At 45.1% G+C, this 24,826-nt stretch overlaps 1 protein-coding gene across 4 annotated transcripts in view; it reads left to right on the top strand.

Moving 5' to 3' along the window:
- MACROH2A1 (macroH2A.1 histone) overlaps positions 1-24,826 on the top strand; it is a 350,602-nt gene that overhangs the window by 243,826 nt on the left and 81,950 nt on the right. For 2 of the 4 annotated variants that reach the window (XM_069652585.1, XM_069652586.1), the window contains exon 6: positions 24,201-24,291. The exons of the other annotated variants lie outside the window; for them this stretch is intronic. In XM_069652585.1, the coding sequence (XP_069508686.1) occupies positions 24,201-24,291 (91 nt within the window). The remainder of the gene's footprint in view (positions 1-24,200; positions 24,292-24,826) is intronic. 4 annotated transcript variants of the gene reach the window in all.

Here is a 24,826-nt window from a genome sequence, read left to right as displayed (position 1 = left end):
AAGGCTTCGGAGAAAATCCAGAAGAAGGACCTTCTCACCCCTGGCAATCACCATCAATATATTCCGACACTGATGTCCTGAACCTAAATCCTCCTGACATTTCACCGGTTAGAAACACGTCTCCCATTGACGATCAACCCACACTTAATGCCCTGTTGCGCAAAGAAGCAGCACACTTCGAACTAGACACTGGGGAGTTCTCTCCTGAATTAGACTTTGTAGAAAGGGTAATTAAGGAGAAACCCCCAGTCAGTCAGACAATTCCCCTCCTCGCTTCGGTGAGGAGAAGAATCATCCCTTCGCTGTCCACACCCGCACTAATCAGAGGGGTCAATCCTAGAATTGAAAAACTTTTCACTCCTTCACCCTCAGACCCGCTGTACATTCCCTGGCAGTAACCAACACAAGAAAGAGGGCAGGGGTACCACTTTCCACCAGTGAGGCACCACCTGACAAGGAGGGCAAGCGGTTATATGCCCTTGCTAAAAGAATTACATCCTCGGCCGCCTTTTTCGGCAAGAATTGCCAACAACAATTCTTTGCTCGCTAGCTATGCGGACGCGCAGTGGGCCAAACTGCGCAAAGACGCCGAAGAAGCGCCGGAACCATTACGTACACGCCTGCTTTCAACTATTGGCGAAGGAACCCAGGTCAACCAGAGTATTGTAAAGAGCTCTCTGGATGCGGCAGAAACTGCGGGACGTTCCCTAGTTCAGGGAATAGTCCTAAAACGTCACGTATGGCTGCGCAACTCAGGGTTCAAACCGGAGACACAGGCGTCTTTAATAAATAAACCTGTTGAGGACTCCAACCTCTTCGGGAAGGCGGTGGATGAGGCTCTGGAGATGGCTAAAAAAGAGTTTGATACAATCAAAACTCTTGACCAAATCTCTAAGCCCGCTACCAGGCGCGGATATGGCAATAAACGCTTTTTTCATGGCCAACGCCAACAACAAAACCAGCAGCAACAGTACCCTGCCACCAATTTCCAGACCAGTAGTGGCCAGTACAGTCAAAGAGGACAGGGTCGGGGCAAAGGAAGAGGGCGAGGTTCCACCCCCAGAGGTTCCCAAGCCCCTAACAACACCAAGTGACGCGAAGATTCGCATCCCCTCCCATGCAACACCGGTCGGGGGCCGGATAACATCCTTTCTTCCAGCATGGGAGGGTATAACGTCAGACCGCTGGGTACTTTCCACTGTAGCCCACGGATACTGCATCGAATTCAACAGTTCCCCAACATACAAACCCCCGAGGGGACGACGCATGTCACCGGAACATCTTGCCATCCTTCTACAAGAAGTACAGCAACTGCTGGAAAAGGGAGCCATAGAGGTCGTGCCTCTATCTCAGGTAACGGAAGGTATTTATTCAGTGTACTTCCTTGTACCCAAAAAGGATCTAACCATGCGCCCTGTATTAGATCTGCGCCCAGCGAACAAGTTTATCAAACCCCAAAAGTTTCGTATGGTGACCCTACAGGAAGTGATCCCACTGCTATCACAGGGAGATTACATGACAACATTGGACATGAAAGATGCATACTTTCATATTTTAATGTTGCCAGCGCACAGAAAATACCTCCGGTTCATGATAGAGGGCAAACACTACCAGTTCAGAGTGCTACCCTTCGGCAGAGCATCAGCACCGAGGGTATTCACGAAGGTACTGGCAGTGGCAGCGGCCCACCTGCGCAGGTTGTCCATCCCAGTTTACCCTTACCTCGACGACTGGCTCATAACAGGGGATTCTTACGAAACATGCTTCTCCAATACCCAAAAGACTGTAGACCTTTTGTTCCAGTTGGGCTTCTCCATCAACGAAAAGAAGTCCAGCCTAGACCCCAGCCAAATCAAACAATTCCTAGGGGCTCTAATTCAAACAAAGGATGGCCTTGTCTTCCCCTCCAAAGAGAGGGTTCAAAACATGTTGTTTCAGATCCCTCAATATGTGTCCGGTCGAGAGGTGACGGTACGCAAAGCAATGCGCTTGCTAGGCATGATGGCGTCGTGTATTTATTTGGTACCTCACGCGCGCCTGCGCATGCGCCCTATGCAAGAGTGGCTCAACAGCCAGTGGTGTCAGGCCAGCGGACTATGGGACGATCTAGTAGTGGTCTCGCAGGCCTTAGTTCTCTTGCTACGGTGGTGGACAAAAGAAAACCTAGAAAAAGGGAAACCCTTTGCCACACCCGCGGCGGAAGCCACTCTAACCACAGACGCATCCCTCACAGGATGGGGGGCTCACCTATCCCATCAGACTGCTCACGGAGAGTGGATTCCGAGCGTAGCATCCAAACACATCAATCTTCTGGAGCTACTAGCGGTGTTCAAGGCGCTAAAAGCCTTCCAGGAACACCTACAAGGCAAGACAGTGATGGTCCTTACAGACTGCACCACAGCCATGTATTACATCAACAAGCAGGGGGGAACCCACTCTCCAGGTCTGTCCAAACTGGCCCAAAACATATGGAAGTGGGCTCTCAAACAGAATATGTTCCTCCTGTCACAACATGTACCAGGGGAACTCAATCTGCTGGCAGACAAACTCAGCAGAGATTTCCCCCTGCCCGAAGAGTACGAATGGCGACTGCACGAAGACATCGTCTTCGACGTCTTCACGCAATGGGGATTCCCAGAAATAGACCTGTTCGCAACCCTGGAGAACTCACAATGCCAAAGCTACGCCTCCAGATACCCCCAAAACCAATCCAAGGGGAACGGTCTGTCGATTCGATGGTCAGGGAAATTTGTTTACGCTTTTCCCCCGACTCCCCTTCTCAACAAGGTGGTGCACAAGATGCACCAGGAACAAGTAACCATGATACTGGTGGCCCCAATGTGGGCCCGACAGCCATGGTTCGCTCACTTGTTGGAGATGTCTCTATCTCCCCCAGTGAAACTCCCCTGCCCGTACAACATGCTGTCACAAGACAGGGGCAGAATGCTGCATCCATGCCCCCAGAACATGAACTTAGCAGCCTGGCTCCTGTGGTCGTAGAATTTGGACACCTACAGCTCCCGCAGAGATGCATGGACATCCTCAGGGAAGCCAGAAAACCTAACACTCGCCACTGCTATTCTAGCAAATGGAAGAGATTTGTCATCTGGTGCAGAGGAAAGAGCATCAACCCAATTGACTGCTCTCCCACACATTGTTCTATACCTGACCCATTTATTAGATTCAGGTCTAGTGTTCAATTCCATTAAAGTCCACCTAGCGGCACTTTCTGCATACACCACTTCCCAACTCAAAGTGTCGTGGTGGAAGATCCCTGTTAGAAAGGCCTTCATGGAGGGAGTAAAAAGAATACACCCCCCGATAGCTGACCCTGCTCCCGGATGGGACCTTAACGTGGTACTTACAAAACTCATGGGATCACCTTTTGAACCCATGCACAAAGCAACTCTTAAAGACCTCACCCTTAAGACTGCTTTCCTAATAGCTATCACCTCCATCAGGAGAGTAAGTGAACTACAGGCTCTTTCTGTTCTAGACCCCTTTGTTACAGTTCACAAAGATAAAGTGGTTCTACGCACTCACCCAAGGTTTGCTCCAAAATTCAACTCAAAATTCCATGTAAACCAGTCTGTAGAACTACCAGCGTTCTTTCAAAATCCTTCCAACTTGGGAGAAAGGACTCTGCACACACTAGATGTGCGCAGAGCGGTCATGTTCTACATGGAAAGAACCAGATCACTGAGGAAGACTAATCAGTTCTTCGTCTCGGTGGCAGCAGGAAGAGAAGGGGATGCAGTTTCAAAGTCCACTATTTCTAGATGGATTGTCCAATGCATCACTCTCTGCTATACTCTTGCTAAGAGAGAACTGCCCTTTAGGCCAAGAGCACATTCTACTCGAGGCACGGGGGCCTCCATAGCATTCATTGCAAATGTTCCCCTTGAGTCCATCTGCAAAGCGACTACCTGGAGTTCTGTGCACACCTTTACAAAACACTACTGTCTAGATGCACACTCTAGATCTGACTCCCAGGTGGGACAGGCAGTATTAAGACATCTTTTCTCTACTGTTCCTTCTCATAACCCACCGCCAACTCCGGGTACTGCTCGCTAGTCTATGCACAGCATGTGATTCTAAGCAGATTAACAAACATCAGAAGACAATGCATTACTTAACGTAAAAGCATTTCTGATGGTTGTATCTGCTTAGATTCACATGCGCCCACCCTTCCTCCCCGCTCGGATGGAAGGAACATAGACATCTTTCTCTATTTCTCTCTTTTCTGTACTCACTCACGTCTAGAAGGCTCCCTCAGGGCAGAAAAATACAAACAGAGGGACCTCGACGCGTGAGGAATTGTGGGTACAACACACGTCACTATAGGGATAGTGTTACAGACATGCCTTGTCGACGTCCCCTTTTCGACTACGAAAAACAAAATGCAATACTCCGCAGTGACCACTGGATGTCGGACCTATGCACAGCATGTGAATCTAAGCAGATACAACCATCAGAAATGCTTTTACGGTAAGTAATGCATTGTCATTCTTAACACTTTAAATGAGGCGGTTGGTCTTCGGCCAACCATTTATCATGCATTACCTTCCGTTCGAGGGGTGTCTGGTTTTTCTAGACTGACACCGCCCCCTCTTTTCTGTCCTTTCTGGGACACAGAGCCACGGCAGGCTTTTCAAGGGAAACCCGCCAAAGGCAAAAGTCCCATCAGGACCGCCCCGAAAGGGCCAGGTAGAAGAAGGCTCAGGTAAGAACAAATAATCATGAACAGGGCTTTGAAAAGTACACCCACCATTTTAGGCAAATGGTGACTCCTATTCCCTTACCGCAGATTCAAATAGAGCCTGCGACAAAAGTCCATAAAAAGTCGTGCAAAAAGGTGCACTGCCACCAGCGTGTCAGATGAACGTGTAACAGTAACTAGAAGTTAATGGAAAGGGAGACACTGTTTCCTCTCAGCACTCCACATAAGGTGGGGTGTACTGATCTAAAAAAAATAAAAAATACAGGAGGGACAAAATGGTGTCCCCCCCTACTCTGGTAACTTGTGTTAACACAGGTAAATTCAAAAGGAAAGCTGAAGGAGCTTCCAGAAACACTGCACAGAAAGTGCTGTGTGCTATAATAATAAAATGTAGATGCCAGAAAACATGGAGGAAAGCATAACTCAATTAAAAGGTACCAAAAAGAGGTAAAAAGGGCCCCTGAGGTTAGAGTAACGGAATGAGTGTGGAAAAATGTTCCACTCACTCCGGAGAATCAGTCCAAAAATCCAATAGTCCAGCAAAAAATGCTGAGAGACTCGCAGGCGGGGAGAATTTCACTCAAGAAGGAAAATTTACCTGATACTGTGTCTCAAAAATCTGCTTTCTCAAAAGGTCTGATTTTCGTTGCCACTCCTTTGCAGGATTTTGAGGTTGTCAGGTCAAAGTCTACAAAAACAGACGATTTGCCTAGTGTGCAGTGAAGTAAACAGCAAAACACAGCAGATAGAGGCTTCTTCTCCCATTCCACTTCATCAACTGGATCATCCTCTTCCAGCACAGATAAAACCTGTGAGGTCAGGATTAGTCCCATGGAACTCTGATGGGGGGCGTATTTCCCATCATCGGGAATCCCTGAAGACAATCACCGCAGATTCTGGGGTAATTTCAGTTGCCTAAAACGGCTTCCACCTTCCTCTTCTCCGCCCCATCCCCCTATTGCAGCTTTCCCCCCTCCCCTTCATCAGAATGGATGCCCAGCTCTACCAGAAGAGATTAGAAAAATTATTTCTATGAAAGCAATAGAAGATGTTCCACTAACCGAGGAGGGAGCTTTCATTCCTGCCTCTTCCGTGCCAAAACCCAACCAAGCTGGCTTGCGCTTGATATTTGACTTGTTGCATTTTAACCTCACTTTCCCCAAGAAAAGTTAAAGATGATCACCCCTAAACAGATTCGATCTACTTTACAATAGGGAGATTGAATCTGTGCAGTGTATCTGAAAAATGCCTATTTCCATATACCCATAGAGCCTTCTAATTGACAATTCCAACAATTCTCGAGCTGAGAGGCTCACTGCCAATAAACAGCTCTTTCTTTTAGATTAAACTTGGCTTCAAGAGTCTTAACAAAGAGGATGTCAGCATTCACAGCCTTCCTGACACTTCATGGAGTCCATGTGTATCCATATTTGGCGATTGGCCCTTGAGGTCTCATTGTCCATGTCTGATAAGACTGTTTCTCCATCTGCTTGATCGCCTATGCCTGCTAGTAACCTGGTTGAAATCGTCCATGACGATCTCCCAAGACCAGATTTTCATAAGGTTTCCTTGGGATACAGTGTTTTCAAGGGTATTTTTCTCTAAAGAGAGAATGTTGGACTTCTCAAAGGCCTGTTCTATTTTTCCTTAATCAACGTACAAGAGTTTCTGGCATTTTAAGTGACTGCTGGGACTAATAGCCGCTGCGTTTGAGCAATACCATTAGTGTGGCTAAAGATAACGGGCGCAAATAGCATTGAGTCGGGCATGGTCTCAAGATTCAAATGCTCATTCTTGTTTAGTTCCTGTGACAACAGGTATGAGACATGATCTGATATGATTGTCGAACACCAACAATCTATCGTAGGTTGGAACTTTCTTGGATCCTGCCCCTCACATTATGATTACGACAGATTCCCCCTCATTGAGTTGGGGCAACTTGGGAGCATCTAGAAGTTTTTGATGAAAGGACTCCAGTAGAGAGGAAGAACCAGATAAATGTTGTAAGGGTGCAGAGGTAAGGCTGGGACACCATGGTGGCATGCTTCTGGGTATAGACTTTTATTAATTAAGAAATATATTGTTTTAGCTTCATAATTATTTGTCTTGTCAACTTGATACAGTGTGTTATAGGTTGTAGGGTTCTGTTTTCCCAGCTCCGGGGTCCTTGCCCCTTTCAGTCTCTCACATGGGTGTGAGTCCCCGACTAGCAATTTGGTATAATATACGTTTGGTTCACTCTCCTGCCAAACACATGATTCTGTTATCGTGGTTACTCTCGGCTTCACATATGGGTGTAGGTCTCGGGTGAAATTTTTTATCGTATCTGTTTGGTTCACTCTCTTGCCAAGCATATCATTCTCTTTCGCCTGGCGTTTGCCAGGGTCCCCACCTCTCTTATACTGTAATTTCCTTGTGGGTGCAGGTTACAGACTTTCAATGTCCCTTCAGTGTCACAGACCCTTTTTCTCCAATGTTAGTATTCACCCTTTTGCTCCCCGAGACCTCCAACGCCTGCTGGCAAACCTGCATACCTGTTTCCTTCATCTTGACTGGTACCAGGGTTTCCCCAGCCTTGGCGCTGCTCCTCCAGGCTCCGGAAGATCTCTGATGAATGGTGGGGTCTGCAGCGATTCCGCAGGTGTCGCTCTTTACCCGGTTGTGCACCTACCTTTCAAGTGTTTCACTGGCGCCTGTGGTGCTCTGAGATGCACATCTGCTGCAACCTGAATGGCACATCCAGCTTAGACCGCATTCGGTTCGGGTTCTCCTTCTCCCCGCTCAGCAGCTTCCTCCCCTTTGGCTTTTCTCTGCCCACCTGATGCAGGAATGCCGCAGTTCCTTCTCCTCAGATCATTCATCTCCTTTCTCACAGCCGAGTTCCTTTTAAACTCCGACGTTGGCCAGCTGTATGTGTTTGGGGGAATGAGATCTCCAGAAAAGCTAGACCACTCACTTGGTTTCCTCCAAGTGATCCTCAGACTCTCCATGATCATCATCTTCACGGTACTAATTTTCAACTCTGATGCAAGATACTTGGCACTCTCTTGTATTTTAGGTTTGTCAAGTATATTAAAGTGACTGATCTTGCAACAGAGTACATTTGCTCTCCCTATAGCAGCGGAGGATGATTTGGTATTTGAGAAGGGATTGGATGTATTAAGGTGGGGGAATACTGTTTTCTTTGAGAATAGTCATCCCCAATCCCATAGGGGTCTTCTATCCCCGTGTGATCCTCCCTCGGTGCACCAACAAGAGGGGGGGCTATTGTACTCTGGCACAGGGCCCTGGTCCCATGGGAAAGGTCTTCTCCTAGGTGAGGAGGGACGACATCCTCCGATTTGTTGCAATGTCCTGGAATTTACAGTAATATTCCTGGTGCTTATAGCCTTCCAGACAAATATTGTGAACAAGGCAGTATGCATTTGAAACGACAAAGCGCTATCAATGTTAATAAACAAACCCGTTGTACCTAAATCTTACGCCCTTATCTTGCTGGCAGTTGGTATTTGTGAATGGCCAATCAAGAGAGGATTATGGCTTCGAGCATTTCATATTCCAAAAATAGAAAATTCAGCTGCAGATTCCCACAGTTGCCTGGCAACAGCAAACCATGAGTGGGAGCTGAACATTGATGTCCTGAACAAGACCTGAGTGGAGACTTCCCCATGTCGTCCTTTTCGTAACGGTCGGGGGGAAAAAAAGAAACGTTCCTTTTATGCATCAAAAGAGGATTGCAGGGCAGACTCATTGGGGATGCTCTGGAGAGCTCCTTGGACAATATGAATGTGTTAGCATTCACCCATCTTCGTTCAATCCATCACGCATTACTGAAACTGCGGAACACAACCAACTAAATTCTCGTATTCATAGAAACTTGGTGCCCATTGCGGTTCTGGTTTTCCGAAATGGTGACCCTCACAACTTTCCAGTCCGTTTGTCTTCCAGATCTCTCAGACCTGCTTCATCAGGACAATGGATTGGTAATACATTGCTCCCATGATCACTAAACCTTGCACTGTGGTTCCTGAGATCACTAGGTTAGCTTGGTATTTCAAACTAAAACCTACACATCATTCAGGCAGCACGTAAGGCTTCTTGCTTTTGCTGCTAGAGTTTAAATAAGAGATATACTGCCTGCTCAGCTTCTTTTTTTACAAGGTTCTTTCCTTCATATCAAATCTTGCAGCCACAGCGATCCAGATAGATTCCTGCAGAAAATATTTGTCAGCTCTGGGAGCATATCTAAAGCCGTAAAACAGTTATTTTCCCTTGCCAAACCTAGTAGCAAAACCCCCCTTTGATGGCCTTTTGAACTTTATCCTCTGGTTAAATCCCCTATTGCTAAATGTGATCTTTTATATTGCTCCCAACCCAATTTGTCACAATCCACTTGAGCCTATGCCCACAACTGATATAAAATTAATCTAATGGAAAGTTGCTTTTCCAGTGGCAATCACATCAACTAGAAGGGTTAGCGAGCTACTGGCTCTTTGGGCTGAGGAACCTTTTACAAACGTTTATCAGGATAAAGTGGTCCTTTCACACACCCATCAATATTACTGAAGGTGTTTACAGAATTTGATATCAATCAAGAAATTTTCTTACCAGTATTCTTTCTACGACTATCCTGTGACCTGGAAAGAGTCCTGCATAACTTACACTTTAGGAGAGCTCTTAAATTCAGCTTCAAGCCTTTTTGTTAACTTTGGCAATTCGAAGAGAGGTATCTAGCTCTCCAAAGCCACCATGGAAGCCTATTCTACTCTGGGTCTTCCAACACTGAAAGGGTTTGACACGCACCCAGTAAGGGCCAATGCGGCCTTGGTTGCTTTTCAGAAATGTGTTCCCTGGCAGTCCATTGCAAAAGCAGCTAAATGGGTTTTCTATCTGCCTTCTTCAAACGTTACTGCTTTGACTGATGCTCAGTTTGGGCAGGCAGTTCTCAAAATCCTCATATGGATTTACAACCCTTTACCCAATAATTCAGTACTTGGGGAACCCCCCATAAGTATGGAGGAAAAAGAACTGGGCATGGGAGTAAGAAAATGTTACTCACCATAGTGACAAACGTACTCCTAGTCCAGAGTTCCTTTTCATGCTTACGCCAGCCCACCTTCCTCTCTTAAAATGTCCTTCGTTGCTAGTCAATCACTTCCTTTGGCGATTGGAAAAAGACTGAATGGTAAGTCTTGGAACCGGACATAGGAAGGGCGAAGCCAAGGCTGCACTTTTGTCTGCCCTAATGTAAAAATTAAAGGACATTTGACCCTTCTGTATAGCCTTTTTTTGCCCTTCTGCAAATATCCATGCGCTATGACGCCCAATGAGCAGTGATTTGCGATTGCTTCTGTGTTATACAGAATCATTGATCTTCCCGTTTTGTGTAGTTTCTGGTTTACTGAGCGCTTTTATCTCAGTGTCTAATGATTTCATCTATCCAGGGTCTCGTAGTTCATTTTGTTCCCCTGGTAACATCTTTGGACAGCTGGTTTCTTCCATAGGTGTCTTTTTGGGAGTTAGCATCCTTTAGTCATGATTGGGGCTCACTCTGAGGCATTTCTGTGATGTTGCTGTGGTGACCATTTTATTGTAAAAAAAAATACTTGTTACATATTTGAGTTGTTGCCTTTTTTATGGTAATATGTGCACTTCGAATATGGCTTAAATAAAGAAATTTAAAAAAAAGAAGACATTGTTGCTGATGGGATTGCTGCAAATGTATACCTGTAGGGAGCTGGGGGGTGGGGGTGGATTCAGGCTACCTCTTCCTCTAAACACTTACAGGTGTAGTACACTATACATGAAACAGACAGTAATACTTGAGATCTGTATTTTCATTCAGTAGATCTCAACCCTTTTGTGGTACAAAACATGCTTTATTACAAGAAAAGGAAAAATGGGATGAAAACCATCCTTTTAGGAATTATATACATAAGCAAAAACTTAAAAGCCCATGCGTTTCATTATATTGTACAATCATATAATGTGGTTGTCTCATAGCCATAGCCAGTGTGAGGGTTAGTACAAGTTGACTGAGAGTTCAGTTCTTGTGGAGATGCACCTATCAAGTTGACACTGTTTTGTGTTTCCAGCTTAGAACATAAACGTAGTGTTGGTATAGTTGTGTTCAGAAGCTTTCCTCAGGACTGGGATGGGCAAAGTTTGATGGCTATTCTTCCACGTTTTAACAGTTGCACCAAAGTCACTATGGATAAATAAGGAAATGTCAAATTAAAAAAGTGTCTACGTAGAAGAAGAATTCTTGTCATGTGTGTGTGACATAGCATACCTGTTTCAATAGCTTTTGTGTCTCGGGACTAGTCTTGGGTATTCAGAAAATGACGTTCATCAATTGCCAGGAGTGGAGAGTGCTTCTCGGCTCTAGTTGTGGTCATCAACTGGTGATCTGCAACACAGATAGATTGATTTTTATCTATGGTCTGACTATGTAAGGGTCAGATCTACATAGTTATAAATGAAAAGCCGGAAGGACCGTGCTGCTTAAATTAATTGAAAAAAGGGGGCGGGGAGGAATGATGGCACCATCTCTGGTGCGGGGACACAGGCTACCCCACCTGTCTTCCACTTGCTGGTAATGGATACAACACACGTTTAACAGATCTCTGCATATAATCTGTCCACAAGAGAGCACCCAATTTGCATGTAACACATTAACAATTTTTATTTTTCATATGATTTTAAAAAATAGCCTCACAGGGCTATTGTCATAACCTTTTTCATGCCCATAGTTGCCGGGAATATACAATACTTAAGGCATATTAAAAAAACTCATAGGCACCCCGACATACATAACCAAACCTGGATGCTCATCCAAGCTGTGGGGTCACGTACATAGGTGGTTTACTTGCCTTCCAAGTACTGCATGTTCTTCACGGTTCTCATATCATCACGGTTCTCTTTATATGGGTGTCGGTCCTAGACACGCATTTCTGACTTTTCCACTTTGTAGGCTTGGTTCACCCTCCTGCCAAGCCTTAGTCCAAGCCCATGTCCAATCAACTGTTTCTCCCATGTTTGCAGGGTCCCTGACCCTCCTTTCCCAGGATCTAAGCTCGTACCACCACCTTATTAGGCTTTCAGCACCGCACCGGTCACCTGTACACCTTATTGCACGCTCTGCACATGTGTCGGCTCTTCTGGAGTGAATGGGCTCTGTCACGGGGCTTCAGTGGCGTTCGGGAGCCCCTCTCGCTCTGCTGCGGCTCTGCTGTCTTTTTGGTGTTCCCAGCAGCGCGGTTTGTATCCTAAACACTCCCCGGGCCTCCGGGATGCCCAGAGTTCCTGTATAGGCAGTGGACCTGAGACACCTCACGAAAACGTTGAAGAGTTCTTTGGGAACAGGTATAAGTCTGGGAGGGGGCCGGGAAGATACAGATAAGATAAAGTAGTGAATCACTTTGTAGCACAATTTCCAGGTTTAAGGAACTCATGGTGGCAACAGTAAAGACAGACAGAAGTGTTCAGAGTTCTAGGGTGTTTATTGAACTTTATAATGGGTGAGAAAAGCAAGCTACGACCATCAAATAATAAGGCAGTCCTAGTAGTGTCTTATCAAATAAAATAGTGCCTATACTAAAAAAATTAAATTGCCAATCCTTACCACTAAGTTACAAAAAGAGTATGGGATAACATTCACCAGAAATGATAGTCTGGATGATATGGCTGGGTCTCCCTACCCCACTCTTTTTGGCACAGGAAAAAGCAGGACTTCTTGAGCACAGTGCACTGCTGGACCTCTCTAGCACAAGGCTCACAATTCCAGTTCAACAATATCAGAACCTTCTGGGACCGAGACTCTTCTCTGTAAAGTCTCTTGCCAGGAAGGCCTGATGGCTGAAACAAAACAAAAAACAAACAAAAGTTCCTTCTGTTTTTTTGCACCTCTTGGTGACTGCTTCTCGCCCCTAGCACCTCCTACTGCCGGGCTTGTATCCTCTTTACAACATTGGACATCCCTCTCACTACGGCCTTCCAAATATCGCTCGTAACCTTCAGGAGCTTTGTCTTTTTAAACTCTTGTTGATGCACTGTTCCCGGGTGTATTATTCTTCACCACTACTCGTGGAACCAAACAGACAGAAGTTCTTTCGGTAATCTTGTACCTTGGGCGATTGCTCTTCGCCCCTTGGATCTCCCTCCTCTGGGCTCGGATCCTTCTTGCAAAATGGGCCTCCCTCCGTCGGGTTCACTACGGCCTTCTTTAACACAATTCATGTATTTTCCACACAGTTTGTGATTTGTTTATTTTCATCAGAAAGCGTGGGTTCCCTTCAGCTAGCTTTCTTTCGGCATCCCTCTGTCGGGTTCACACTTACCTTATTTCACAGTCTTCTCAGAAAGCAGGGTTTCCTTCCCCTAGCTTTCTCTCAACTAAGAGTCAGACTTTCAAATGTACAAATGTTTTGTTGTGACCTTTGTAGGAACACTCTGACATATCACGTCGTTCTTTCCTAGGGCCTTCTGGTACTTGCAGTTTTCAACACTCAAGGGGCAAGAGTCCTTCGACTGAGCACTCCTGCGACACCTGACCACTCTGCAGCTCGCCCTTCACTGGGCTTTCACAAAGTTTGCATACACACAAGTTCTTTGTTTTAGGGTCTTGCATTCATCAAATGTTGCCACTTGCATCCTTGGGCTCAACACATGTCGGTTTCCCATCAGCTTCCTCCGACTCCCCGGCTGTGTTGAACCCGCTGTCTGGTCTTCCTCTGGAGTCAAGTACGACATCACGGTAGCCAGCACATCTCCCCTCCTGTGCTATCTAAGCCCCTGTGTACCATTGACATCTGCTCCTCCACATGCCAGCTGTAACTCCCGGTCTTATGATTTCCCTTTCAGAGGATTTGCGGGCTTGAGTTGAAAAGGGCAAGGATATTTCCGCCTTTGTCCTGCCAGGTCCCGTCATCTTTATCCTCCGTTTGAACTGCCCGTTTGGTGTAGCTGCCTCCTCATGCGTTTCGGCCTTGCTCGTTGTGTGCTGTTGCCTTTTACCCCTGTGGGGAAGGTAAAGGGCCGTCAGGTGTGTGTGATTCTGGTCAATTGCCTGACTTTTGTGTTGGGACATGTCAGGTAAACGGCTCTGTGGTTAGTCCATCATTCTTCATTGTATGGGAAAGTGTTTGTGTTGGAAAAGGATGGTGGTAGGGGAAAAGGTGTTATATGGACTTGGATTTGGTAAACTCAGAAGGGTGAGATTGGTAGGGTTTGTGAAACAAACAGAATGACTGGGATTATTATCGTGAAATGAACAGGGGGATTGTGGGAACGGTTGTGTTTTGTCAATGCAGATTGGGTGTTCAGAAAATGACCAGAGGGACTTTCAAAAGAATGACCCAGAGTATTAGGGTAAGACACAGGAAAACAGGGAGATAGTTTCTGCGTGTAACAGGATTTGGGATCCTAAGGGATTTGTTATATACGGAGGGGTCGTTGGAAAGAAAGATTCAATGGGAGGAAGTGAGACGGATGTAGTTGTTGGGGACGATTCTCATTTCTGTGCTAATTCCCTTCAACCTTAGAGACCCCCAGCTCTTTTGCTTGACTTCACGACTTTTTAATTTTAACCCTGGAGTGAGTGAGCTCTTTTTCTCACTCTCTCATGTGTTTTGACCTGATTTGGATTATATTGTTCCTTTGTTTTTGGAGTCTGACAAACTCAATAGGCATCTACTTTTTTGTATGGAGACACATGCACCTTCAGTGCAGTGTCACAGAGAAATCCTTTAGATTTCTCATAAGGTTTAAATAACTTCATGTGTGTACTACTGTTTCCAAGAATAGTAAAGTGAAATTGACTTTACTTACCCTTTCTCTTTGCAGGTCCAGCATACACCATCGTATGGGGAGTGCTGGGGGGGTTACCTAGTAGCCCCTTATCCTACCTACTCATGTACAAAAAATATTACTCACTACTTTAAATGGATGGTGCAGTGGTTTAACTTTCCTACCATTGTGCTTGCCAACCGCAGGCTGAATCCGCAGCTGCAGTATAGCACCCATGGGTGACCATTTTGTCAAAATGGCACCGGTCTTCTTTTTTCGCCATTTTCTGTTTGCAAGGTCTTTCTTGGGTTTTACTCTGCAAGCCAAGCCAGGTTTTGAGCCATTTGTTCATTTTGCCTTTAGCGGGCTTCGGTCCTGAAACCTGCCTCTGGCTCCAGTGTGTCTGGAAGGGCAGGAAGTGAGGGAGGTTCCCGAAACTCCCCTGGCCATTGTCTCTAGGAATGCCTGAATGCACCCAGTCCTGTTTGGCTGGCTGCCCTTTCCGGGCAGCCACCCTGCTGTTTGAGTGACAGCCTAGGCTGTGCATGAATGGGAGAAACCTGCTTAAAAGGCGAGGGTTTTGGGATTAGAGGCAGAGTCGACCACTGGGAAGAACACCCGACGAAGAAACCGAGAAACAAAGCTTGCTGCATCCTCCTGAACCTTTGAATTGCCCGGTGAAGACCTGCTGCTGTGCTGAAACTCCCTTTTCTGATTGACAAGAGAAACTCCAGAAGGGACGACTTCTTTCCTTGGGTTAGTGGGACCAACTAACCCCCAGACGAACTCCAGTGGACCACCTTCCCAGCCTGGCTGTACTACTTTGCTGCTGCAGGAACCGAGTGCCAGGGGTTGAGAAATCCATAGTAGAGTGGAATGTCTGCAATCTGGCCAGAAGCTTCAGGAGTCTCCTAAGGACCCTTTAGAAGCAGGACGACCAGAGTGCAGGACCCAAGGAGTGAAGGAAGCCCAACCGGTATCCAAGGTCCGCGGTGGTGCAGCTTACTGCGTGCTGAAACCACAAAGTGCAGCTGATCTGAAAAGAGCCTGTAGCTGCCACCGACCTCCAAATTGCTTCTGCACGTGTTCTCCAAACGTCCTCCCTCTTGTCCCCACGACTGAGGCCCAGGAAACCTGGATCTGCATCCATGTAACAGGACAGAAGTCAGCTGGACCACTCTTCTTCTAACCAGTGGTAGTGTTCAGACTTGGGACACTTACCTCAGTGTCTTTTGCATTGCTCTTCTCAGTTGAGATTTGCAGTAGCTACTTGTGTTAGAGTTGATTTCAGCTCTACCCTCCACAACTGTAAGAGGTTGTGACCCTACAGTTATGTTCTACAACAAACTCTCTAACTTTGTGCAAGACATTTAGTAACTACAAAGTGGCTCAGCTTCATAGACTGTGCCCCACTTGACTTTGGCTGTCCTGGCTCTCTGCAGACTCTTCTAGTCCATTGATTTTGATATGTCCTGTCTTTCAGAGGTGATAACTTCGTTTTTCGACTGTTATTGCTTGGAAAGGTTTTGTCTAGACTTCATTGAAAAATGTAGGTATACTCGCGTGCCCTGAGAACCTGTTTAACCTTTTCCTTCCTTTAACCTTTCCTTTCTGCAACCGCAGACTCTACAAAGTGTACTAGTGATATATAAATGCCATTACTGTCCATGTGAATGAAGTCAACTGCGGGTGTACGTAGTGTGTAAAAAGCATGTCAAAAGAGTATCCACTAAACTTATGCTGATTCTGAAAAAGTATTTTAAAGTATATTTGATTGGTGCCTATATTGCCCTTTTTAAAGAATGCCTATTTAAAAACTGATGTTCAATAAATAACTATTTATAACTAAAACCTCGAGTGTAAGTGTTACTTGGCTACTTGTATTGGTGAATTTCATTGCTACAGCTCACACATACCCCTATTGAGATGAGCATGGCTGCTCAGTCACACTACCAACTTGTGTAGTACAGGCCTATACCAAAAGGTGGGTTACCTAATACCAAGAGGACCTTTCCTTTCTGCAACCGCAGACTCTACAAAGTGTATTAGTGATATATAAATGCCATTACTGTCCATGTGAATGAAGTCAACTGCGGGTGTACGTAGTGTGTAAAAAGCATGTCAAAAGAGTATCCACTAAACTTATGCTGATTCTGAAAAAGTATTTTAAAGTATATTTGATTGGTGCCTATATTGCCCTTTTTAAAGAATGCCTATTTAAAAACTGATGTTCAATAAATAACTATTTATAACTAAAACCTCGAGTGTAAGTGTTACTTGGCTACTTGTATTGGTGAATTTCATTGCTACAGCTCACACATACCCCTATTGAGATGAGCATGGCTGCTCAGTCACACTACCAACTTGTGTAGTACAGGCCTATACCAAAAGGTGGGTTACCTAATACCAAGAGGACAAGTGTCGTGTAGTCTCACACAGCGTTACATCAATTCTTGCCCAACAGTAGTGCAACCTACAAAGGTTTTAGGGATCTCGTCCTTCTCTCCTTCTTCCCTGGTATAATACTGTGTCTCACCTGGGCTATTCCCCTGAGCATAACCCTGGGTTCCCCTACCCAGGTGAACCTCCCTCGTTTATCTACCCCTAGGGTTGGGATCTGACATGGCCAGTTCTTCCCTGGCCACCTGAATAAGGGATTCCTGTGATCTACTTGGGAGAATACCCTTGGGGTTTCTCACACCTGGACAGTTCCACAAGAGTATGGTGCTGTAGAGTCGAGAGGGAAACTGAGCATCTTTGTCATCCTAGTGAAGGCAAAATAAAGAATATAAAGAAAGCTGAAAGTGTGAAAACCTCCGTAAAGGAATTACAGATTTTGCTTAAAACTATAAGGATCATTGGGGAACCATCTAGGAGAAGAAAGTCATTCTCCTAGCCTCATGAGGATCCTGTAGAACTGTTTTGTTTGTGTGTCACAAATAGCCGGAACTTAATGGAACTCTTATTTTGAGACAATTTGATGTCTTTGGGGCTCTTTACATACAGGAGAAGGGAGTCATTCTCCTGGGTTATGAGCAGAAACAGAACTTTATTATTGTTTGTTGTGACATGGATAGCGTAGAAACCTTTTTGACTGGGACGTTGCCTTTTGATTTGGACATACACAGACTTCCTGACAAGCACCCGAGTTTCAGGTAGGGAAAGCTATTCGAGTTAAGTACTGATTGGTTTATCTTTATCAGGCTCACCTCCTTAACCTCACAAGGGGGGGCACCCCCTTGGGGAGAAGGGGTACATTCCCTAGATTTTTCACAGGTGCAAGACCCTTTTACCTCAATACTGGCCCATATGGTCCATTACACTAGTGCTTGGAATTGTCAGTGTCCTTGTTGTTTGCTTTTTCAGGGATAGGTCTTGTGGAGATGCTGTAGTGTGGCCTGATGAGTCCTTTTGTTATTCACCATTGCCATCCCCAATTCTTCCTCTGCCGGTGAGGTATTGTTTGAGAGTTATTTTCCCCATTGTCTTATCTGCAGTTTTCTTCTGTGTTGGCCAGTTATTTAATGTTGCAAACACTGTATCCTCTTCTACCTCCAATGCACATTTGCCTGCTGTCATTATGTACATCCCTCCATTGTAATTTAAAACATTTTATAAATACAATTCCTTCTTTTCTATACAGATACTGGTAATTGCCTTTTTTGCCATAGTTCCGATCATCACTTTGGATCCTGTTTGTACCCTGAGTTGGGGTTTGCTCACCTTGCTTTTTTTATAACTCTGTAATCTACATCTCCTGTCCTACTCTTTTGGCTGCATCATAAAAAGATGTGGTTCTTTCTTTTCCCAAATTGCACTCTGTGACAAATCGCAGGGTTTTGTCACTTCTCCCCAGAGAGGAGCCTTTCCTTGTGAAGCTTTGGTGGTGAGCCTGCTACGCAGCAGTCCCCTTAGTGGTGATGGTAAGCGGGACCTCACAGGAAGAGACTCACCCTCTTGAGGACAAGGACTCCCATTCCATCAAGGAACTCCCACAAACCCTTTCTTGTGAACCATCAATAAAATCCATGCTTTAGAGAAGTCCATCAGAGCAAGCCACTGTTTGTTATTGTAATGTTAGCCCTAACATTCATTTTGAAGAAATGTCTGCCAAAATCACAAGGACAAAGAGAAGAGAAGAGAAGAGAAGAGAAGAGAAGAGAAGAGCAAGTAATACATATCGGTCCATGGGCTAAAGATAACCAAACTGCAACGAAGAAGCCTAGATGAGTAAGAGAGAATACTCACCAAAGAGAGAGAGAAAGGACTTTAATCTTATACTGGGGAGGACCCAGAACTTGGATATAAAAATGGAAGAAGGGCTTACGATGGAGAGTGAAGCACAGGTAGTTTGGTAGATGCTGAGAACTGAGAGTTCCTCAGTTGTGAGGACTTAGCCAGTAGGCGTACCCAAGGGGGACAGGGAAAACAGAGGTCTATGTCATGCAGGGGAAGAGAACCCTGCGAAAAGGAGAACCAAGTGAATGGTGGTGAGACCTGGGAAAGATGGAATGTTCAGTCCAGAAACAGCACTGAGACTGCTGCAGCAGTGGCTACACAGTGCCACACTGAAGAACCACGAAGAGTTGGTGTGACCGCAGGAGCTGTCCCAATGCTGGAGACATACCCCAAAGAGAGATCTGGTGACGCAAGCCTGTGAACCAGACGGTAATGGGAAAGGCGGCAGAACCGGAGAGAGGTTCGGGGAGGAGGGACACATGCAGTTTGCCTGTCCCATTGATACAACAAGTGTTTTGTAAGAGCGAGAATAACTACAGGACTCGGCCTACTCGTCAGTGGCACAATATGTGTTTACTACAGTGAGAATAAATACAAGACTTGGTCTACTCGTCCCAGTGAGAATAACCCTAAAGCCAGATATGTGGAACCTGTCTCATTAAGCACTACAAGACTGGAACTGAGCAATAAAACCCTTGCATTGGTTGGAAATATCTGATTCAGTCCTAAGCGAAAATGACCTTAGTAGGCAAAGAAAAGATTTGTGTAAAACACATTCTTGGAGAAATAAGGAAGCAAAGGATTGCGGAGAATCACAGGAGAACGAGCATTTGGGTTTCTTTAAAGTGCTGGGGAAAGGGAACCTTACAGACACTTCAAGAGGACGTAGTCCAACGGGGTGAACACTGCAATATATGAAGGAGAAAAGGGCCATCTCTAAAAGGAAAGGGGGATGCCAGGAGTGGTGAAATGTCCTAGAGAAGAACTAAAGGAATGAATTCAAGAGATGGCCAAGAACTATTTGAAAATCACCTATTAGAGCTGAACAGCCTATCCAGGAGAAGGTAGTCATTCTCCTGGACCTTTTGTTGTTTTTTCCTTGGTGGTAGGGCCAGAAGAGATTCACTTTGGGAAGGTGGACAGACTGTTTACTTTTCTGACTTCACTGCTGACGACAAGCACTAGTTGGTGGTGTTGGGTAGGGAAACCCCTAGAGTAGGGATAGATAGGCCATTTTCTTATTATTTCAATAAATAATTTGTTCAGTCTGTCTCCTTCTGACCTACCACAACTCCTTGGATTTTGTTCTAGGCCTAGTTGCTTCTGGGTTAAACTTTTATTAGGCGTGTACAGCATGGTATCCCCTAGAAATGTTCTTTACTTGTGTGCATTTTATTTTTGCTTGACTGCATGTTTCTCAATGAGCAGGGTCCAAGCATCAACCTCTTCTTCATTTAAGGATCCTTTTTTTGGGCATGCTCAAGATAATCAATGGACTGAAGGGAGTGTCTGCAAAGACTAGCTAGAAAACCAGAGGCAATGGGTGCTAAAATCAGATGGGGCTGAAGTACTTCAATTGGCAAACTTACAGAAGACAATGCAAGCAAACTTTAGTTTCAAACTAATGTCATGCCAAGCAGTTTCTCCAAAGGTGCTGAATTGGTTAAATTGCTTGGAAAAAGTAAAACCACAATGACTACAGCAACCAGCGTGCTAAGGGAGCTTTAAAACCAATATTGCAGATAGTGTAACCATGCCTGGTCAAATCAGAAGGCCCTTGCCGCAACTTCGGACAAGGCTCAAACACATTCTAGTCTAGCTTGAGTACAATCATGCAGTATCTAATTCGCTATAATTCTCTGAATTTTTTAGCAGCTCTACCACACACATTACCATAATAGGGAAGTGTAACTGAAAGGGACTGAGGGAAACTAAGCTTTTAGTAGTGATGCTTCATAATAGCAGTGTGGTGCTGCACTCTAGTCTTGTTGCTGCCTCCAGAAGAGTCTCATCTCACTGCAAGGATGGCCATCTCACCATTCACCTAGGCTGGCTATTTGTGGTGTAGTGGCATAATTGCTGCATATCCAAAGTGCACCAAAAGATCTGACCCTCCACATCAAGCTGGGTTTCGAAGTCACGGATGAGTGTCCAGGAATGGGCAACAAAGATTGGGGGATAGACAACGCCGAGGGAGGAGGAACACCATGCTGCGCCCACAGGTCCTGTGCACACTTGTGAACATTTTGCACACAAGTTGGCTGTCTGGGTTAGCTATGTCTTTAATATAGTGGCAGGCCAAGTGACGACAGAGCTAATGTATGTTCAGAAGGCATATTCTGGCTGCTGTGACTGAGTTGTTGGATCTTTACTTCACTTTATATGAGGACTCCAGTGTTGCAGACCTTGGTGGATGGAGCAAGGAGGTCATGGTCGAAGGATAACTGGTAGGCGAGAACGGGAAAGATATTGAATACTGCTAGGTAGGTGGCTTGGATGCTAGAATAGTAGAGCATTGAACAAACACGTTCCATCCTGTGAGTGATGGCAGAAAGACTGTTGCATATGAGAAGTTGCTTCAACAAGGGAAGGGTAAAGTTTTATTGTCTTCAGAAAATCTGGGGTAGAAAAAGCTGAATGAAAAGACAGTAGGTATAGTGTGTGGCGAGGAATGGGTCAAGAACAGAATCCTGATCAATCTTCACTGATAGGGTGGTTGGAGTGTAGGTGCCAGTACTACATAAAATAGAGAATGGAGAATGGCCATTTTGATAGATGGAGCCGATCCAGCCCAGGGCAGAGTCCCAGATGTCAATGTTGGAGAGAGTAGGGAAAGAGGGATAATGGACTATTTCAAAGTAGCAGAGAGATGGAGATTGGGAATCTGTGAGAAATTGGAATAGCGAGTAGTGGTGGGGACATTGGAGTCATGGTTGAGTGACGTTTGCTGCAGAACCCAGATTGGAGGGGGTTGCAGTGTCAATTGCAGAGGTCATTTTTTTAAAATGTGTAGGACAGTTGGTGTTCTGTTGCAAGCAGTGATGGTTGCAGATGCAACAAAGAAATTAGGAGATGTTACAGAATGTCATGGGGCACTATGCCCTTGATTGTCTGTGGGTCAAATGGATCTGCAGGGAGGGGCAGCTTGGCGGTCAGTGTTTGTCTTTTAGGCTGTTTACAGGAGAAGTAAGAAGCAAAGTCGTTGGCTGAGACAGAGGAGGATATAGAGCAGGGACAAGAAGGGGTGTGTTGTATTTGTATTTTATTGAATTTATATAGCCCTTTACTCCAAAGTGCTTTACATGAGAACAAGTAACATACAGCAAGCATAAGATGACAATGAATTACAACCTGAAAACAGCATACATTTTTTTTTACAATATTGCAGAGGTGAGGAGGTAGTAGGAAGGGGCAGAGGTGTGCAAGGGAGTGGTAGATGTTAGAGGAGGTAAGAGCAGGGGAAAAAGGGAATTGAAGAATGTGAGAGGAAGAAGAGAGGAAACAGTAAGACTAGAAGAGAGCAGGGGGAAGGGAGAAAGGAGGTAGCTGGGATGGAGAAGGTAAGGAAGAGCAGGAGTAAAGAGGTGAGAGGGGCAGGGAGGAGAAGAGGAAACGTGGGGTGTTAGGGAAGTGAGTGAAAAAGATAAGATTTGAGAGAAGAGCAAAAGGAAGGGTAGGAGGGAGAAGAGCGATGTGAAGGGGGAGACAGTTCCAGTGGAAGGGAGCAAGGAGTTGGAGGGAGTTGGAGGGGGACAGGAGGATAGTTGTCAGGAGGATAGTTTATGGGAATGGGAGCAGTGGAAATGAGTTGCGGTTGGTATAATAATTGCACTTGGTTGAGTCAAGACGATGGGCATTAGAGATGTTTGGAAGGTTGAAGTCACCCATTAGGGTGGTTGGGGCAGCAATGGGGAGAGTTTTGAGAATGAGACCAGGGAAATAGGACTTCAGAGAGTTCAAGGATCTGTCGGTGGGTAGGATGGATAAGGGATTGGTGCGCGAAGTTGAACAGCAATTTTCACGTAGGAATAGGGGAGGAAGTTGGAGGGGGAGGAAGCGAAGCGGATGGGACAACCCTTGATCATGAGACCTATCCCTACCTCCCTTTGGTAGTCAACAAGACTGTGAGATAGTACCACAGTCAATGTGGAGTGCTTAGAGTGTAGCTGTGTCATGGGGGATGATATATACTTCTTGATTGCCTTATGGGAACACAGTGTGCGCCTCATTCATGGAATGAGAAATGAGCCATCTAAACGGTATGGAGACTGCTGTGAGCAGAAGTGTGGTCCTGTGAAAAAGCACAGAATGCAGCTCTGTTGGTAGTGCAGAGGTTTCTGTATCGCTGAGCAAGGAAGTACAAAAGGCCATTAGTGACAAAAGACCGCATAATCAGCCGCTAGCAACTGAACAAATTAAACAAATAGAATTTTAGTTGCCAACAGAAAAGCGAGGGAAAGTTGGAAGGGACCAAATGTGACCGTAACAGGTCAGTAGGGACCACGATCAAATTAAGAGGCCATTGGCTACCAAATACAATTGGGAGGAAACCAATTGTATGAAACAACGAAGGATGCAATACATGGAGCTGCTGGTGGTGAGCCATGTTATAGCCCAAAGAAATTGACAATTATTTATCTGTTTAAAGTGTGGGTTTGTTGTTGCCCTCAACAAATGATATATTGCCTTTCTCTTATTTTCCAAAGAAAGGAATATCATTACAGCACTCTGGAATGTTGTGTTTGTTATAAATGTTATTTTCAATTGTAGAATAAGCCAGAATTCTGCTGCAATGTTTTTACCTTTAAGCCTATCATATGACATTGCCATACATTCCCTATTAGACATTATGCAAAAGGTGCCATTCCTGAGTAAACCCAAACAAGAACATTGGAATTACCCAATGAGAAGTCAAAGCTATGTTATGAATGTTTCCCCCGCTGTGAACGCACACTTTCAACAGCCGCCATCAATACGCTGATATTATTTTTACAAATAGAAAGGGTTGTTGATGCACAGCAGATTAGATGATTAATTCCACCGTTCTAGGAGGTAAAATGTAGAAGTTTATTACTCTGACAAAGCAGAGAAACTAATTGTTTTGTTTGACCCGGTGAACCATTTTTTACCGTTTCTAGATTTTAGTGGTATTGGCATTGCTGGTGCTGTAGCACAAAGCTCTACAAATCAAAACCTATGGTGCTGTTCTTGACTTGGAAATAGGTTTTCTAAGAAACCCTCATCAAAGCTTGGTTTCTTTCTAGCTTGCTAAATTCAACCATTCTGTCTTTCACCTTCAAAGCACATGCCTTCACAGCTGTGAACACTATTGGTTTCCACTGCTATGCTTGACATGCCAGAGGGCACTGCAAGCCCTACATTAGGAATATGTGGTGCGCCTGCAAATACACCCTCCATACAACCTGCTTGATGTCCATTTGTTTACCTGTTGTAGTTGCAAGTTGCAAAAGCTGACATTTCCACGATTGAGAGTGAAGCTGTCGTTCACCCAACAAACTCTGACTTCTACACCGGTGGTCAAGTAGGTAATGGAAAGTTCAACAGTGCTGAGTTTGTGTGTGTGTGTATGGTCAAAGCAGCAGTCCAAGCTTGATCTTTTTGTGGGTATGCATTGCCTTCCTTTTTCCTGCCAGTGCCAACAATTGAGAAGGAATAACGTGTATAAACCATCTCGTGTGGGTGAAATTTGTTGCCAGTCTGCACTGAGATACGTTAAGGCGACTTCTTAAGGCACAATGGCCCACTTATTCTAACAAACAAATCCCAGTCATCAAGTTTATTGGCTAATCTTAAAAGAAATTTGGTTCCAAAATCAGCATTTTGAGTTGCCTGCACTTAAACTTCTAGAGTTTATAAAATGTGCGCCTATTTATGATCAAGTTTAGGCTACTCACAAAATGCCATGAGAACCTGCTCTTTGGACGTGATGCTATAAAGCAGCTCGACCATAGGATGTGTGTTATCCACTCATCTACGACATTCATGTCTGTTTTCATTGAAGACCATTGCCATCCTTGGACTGCCTAGTCTGTCTCTGGTTTAACAACTCCTTAATGCGTG

Source organism: Ambystoma mexicanum, chromosome 3p (genome assembly GCF_040938575.1).
Source record: "Ambystoma mexicanum isolate Mex_15411 chromosome 3p, UKY_AmexF1_1, whole genome shotgun sequence".
Taxonomy (NCBI): Eukaryota; Metazoa; Chordata; class Amphibia; order Caudata; family Ambystomatidae; genus Ambystoma; species Ambystoma mexicanum.
This window is presented reverse-complemented; position numbering and strand designations above follow the sequence as displayed.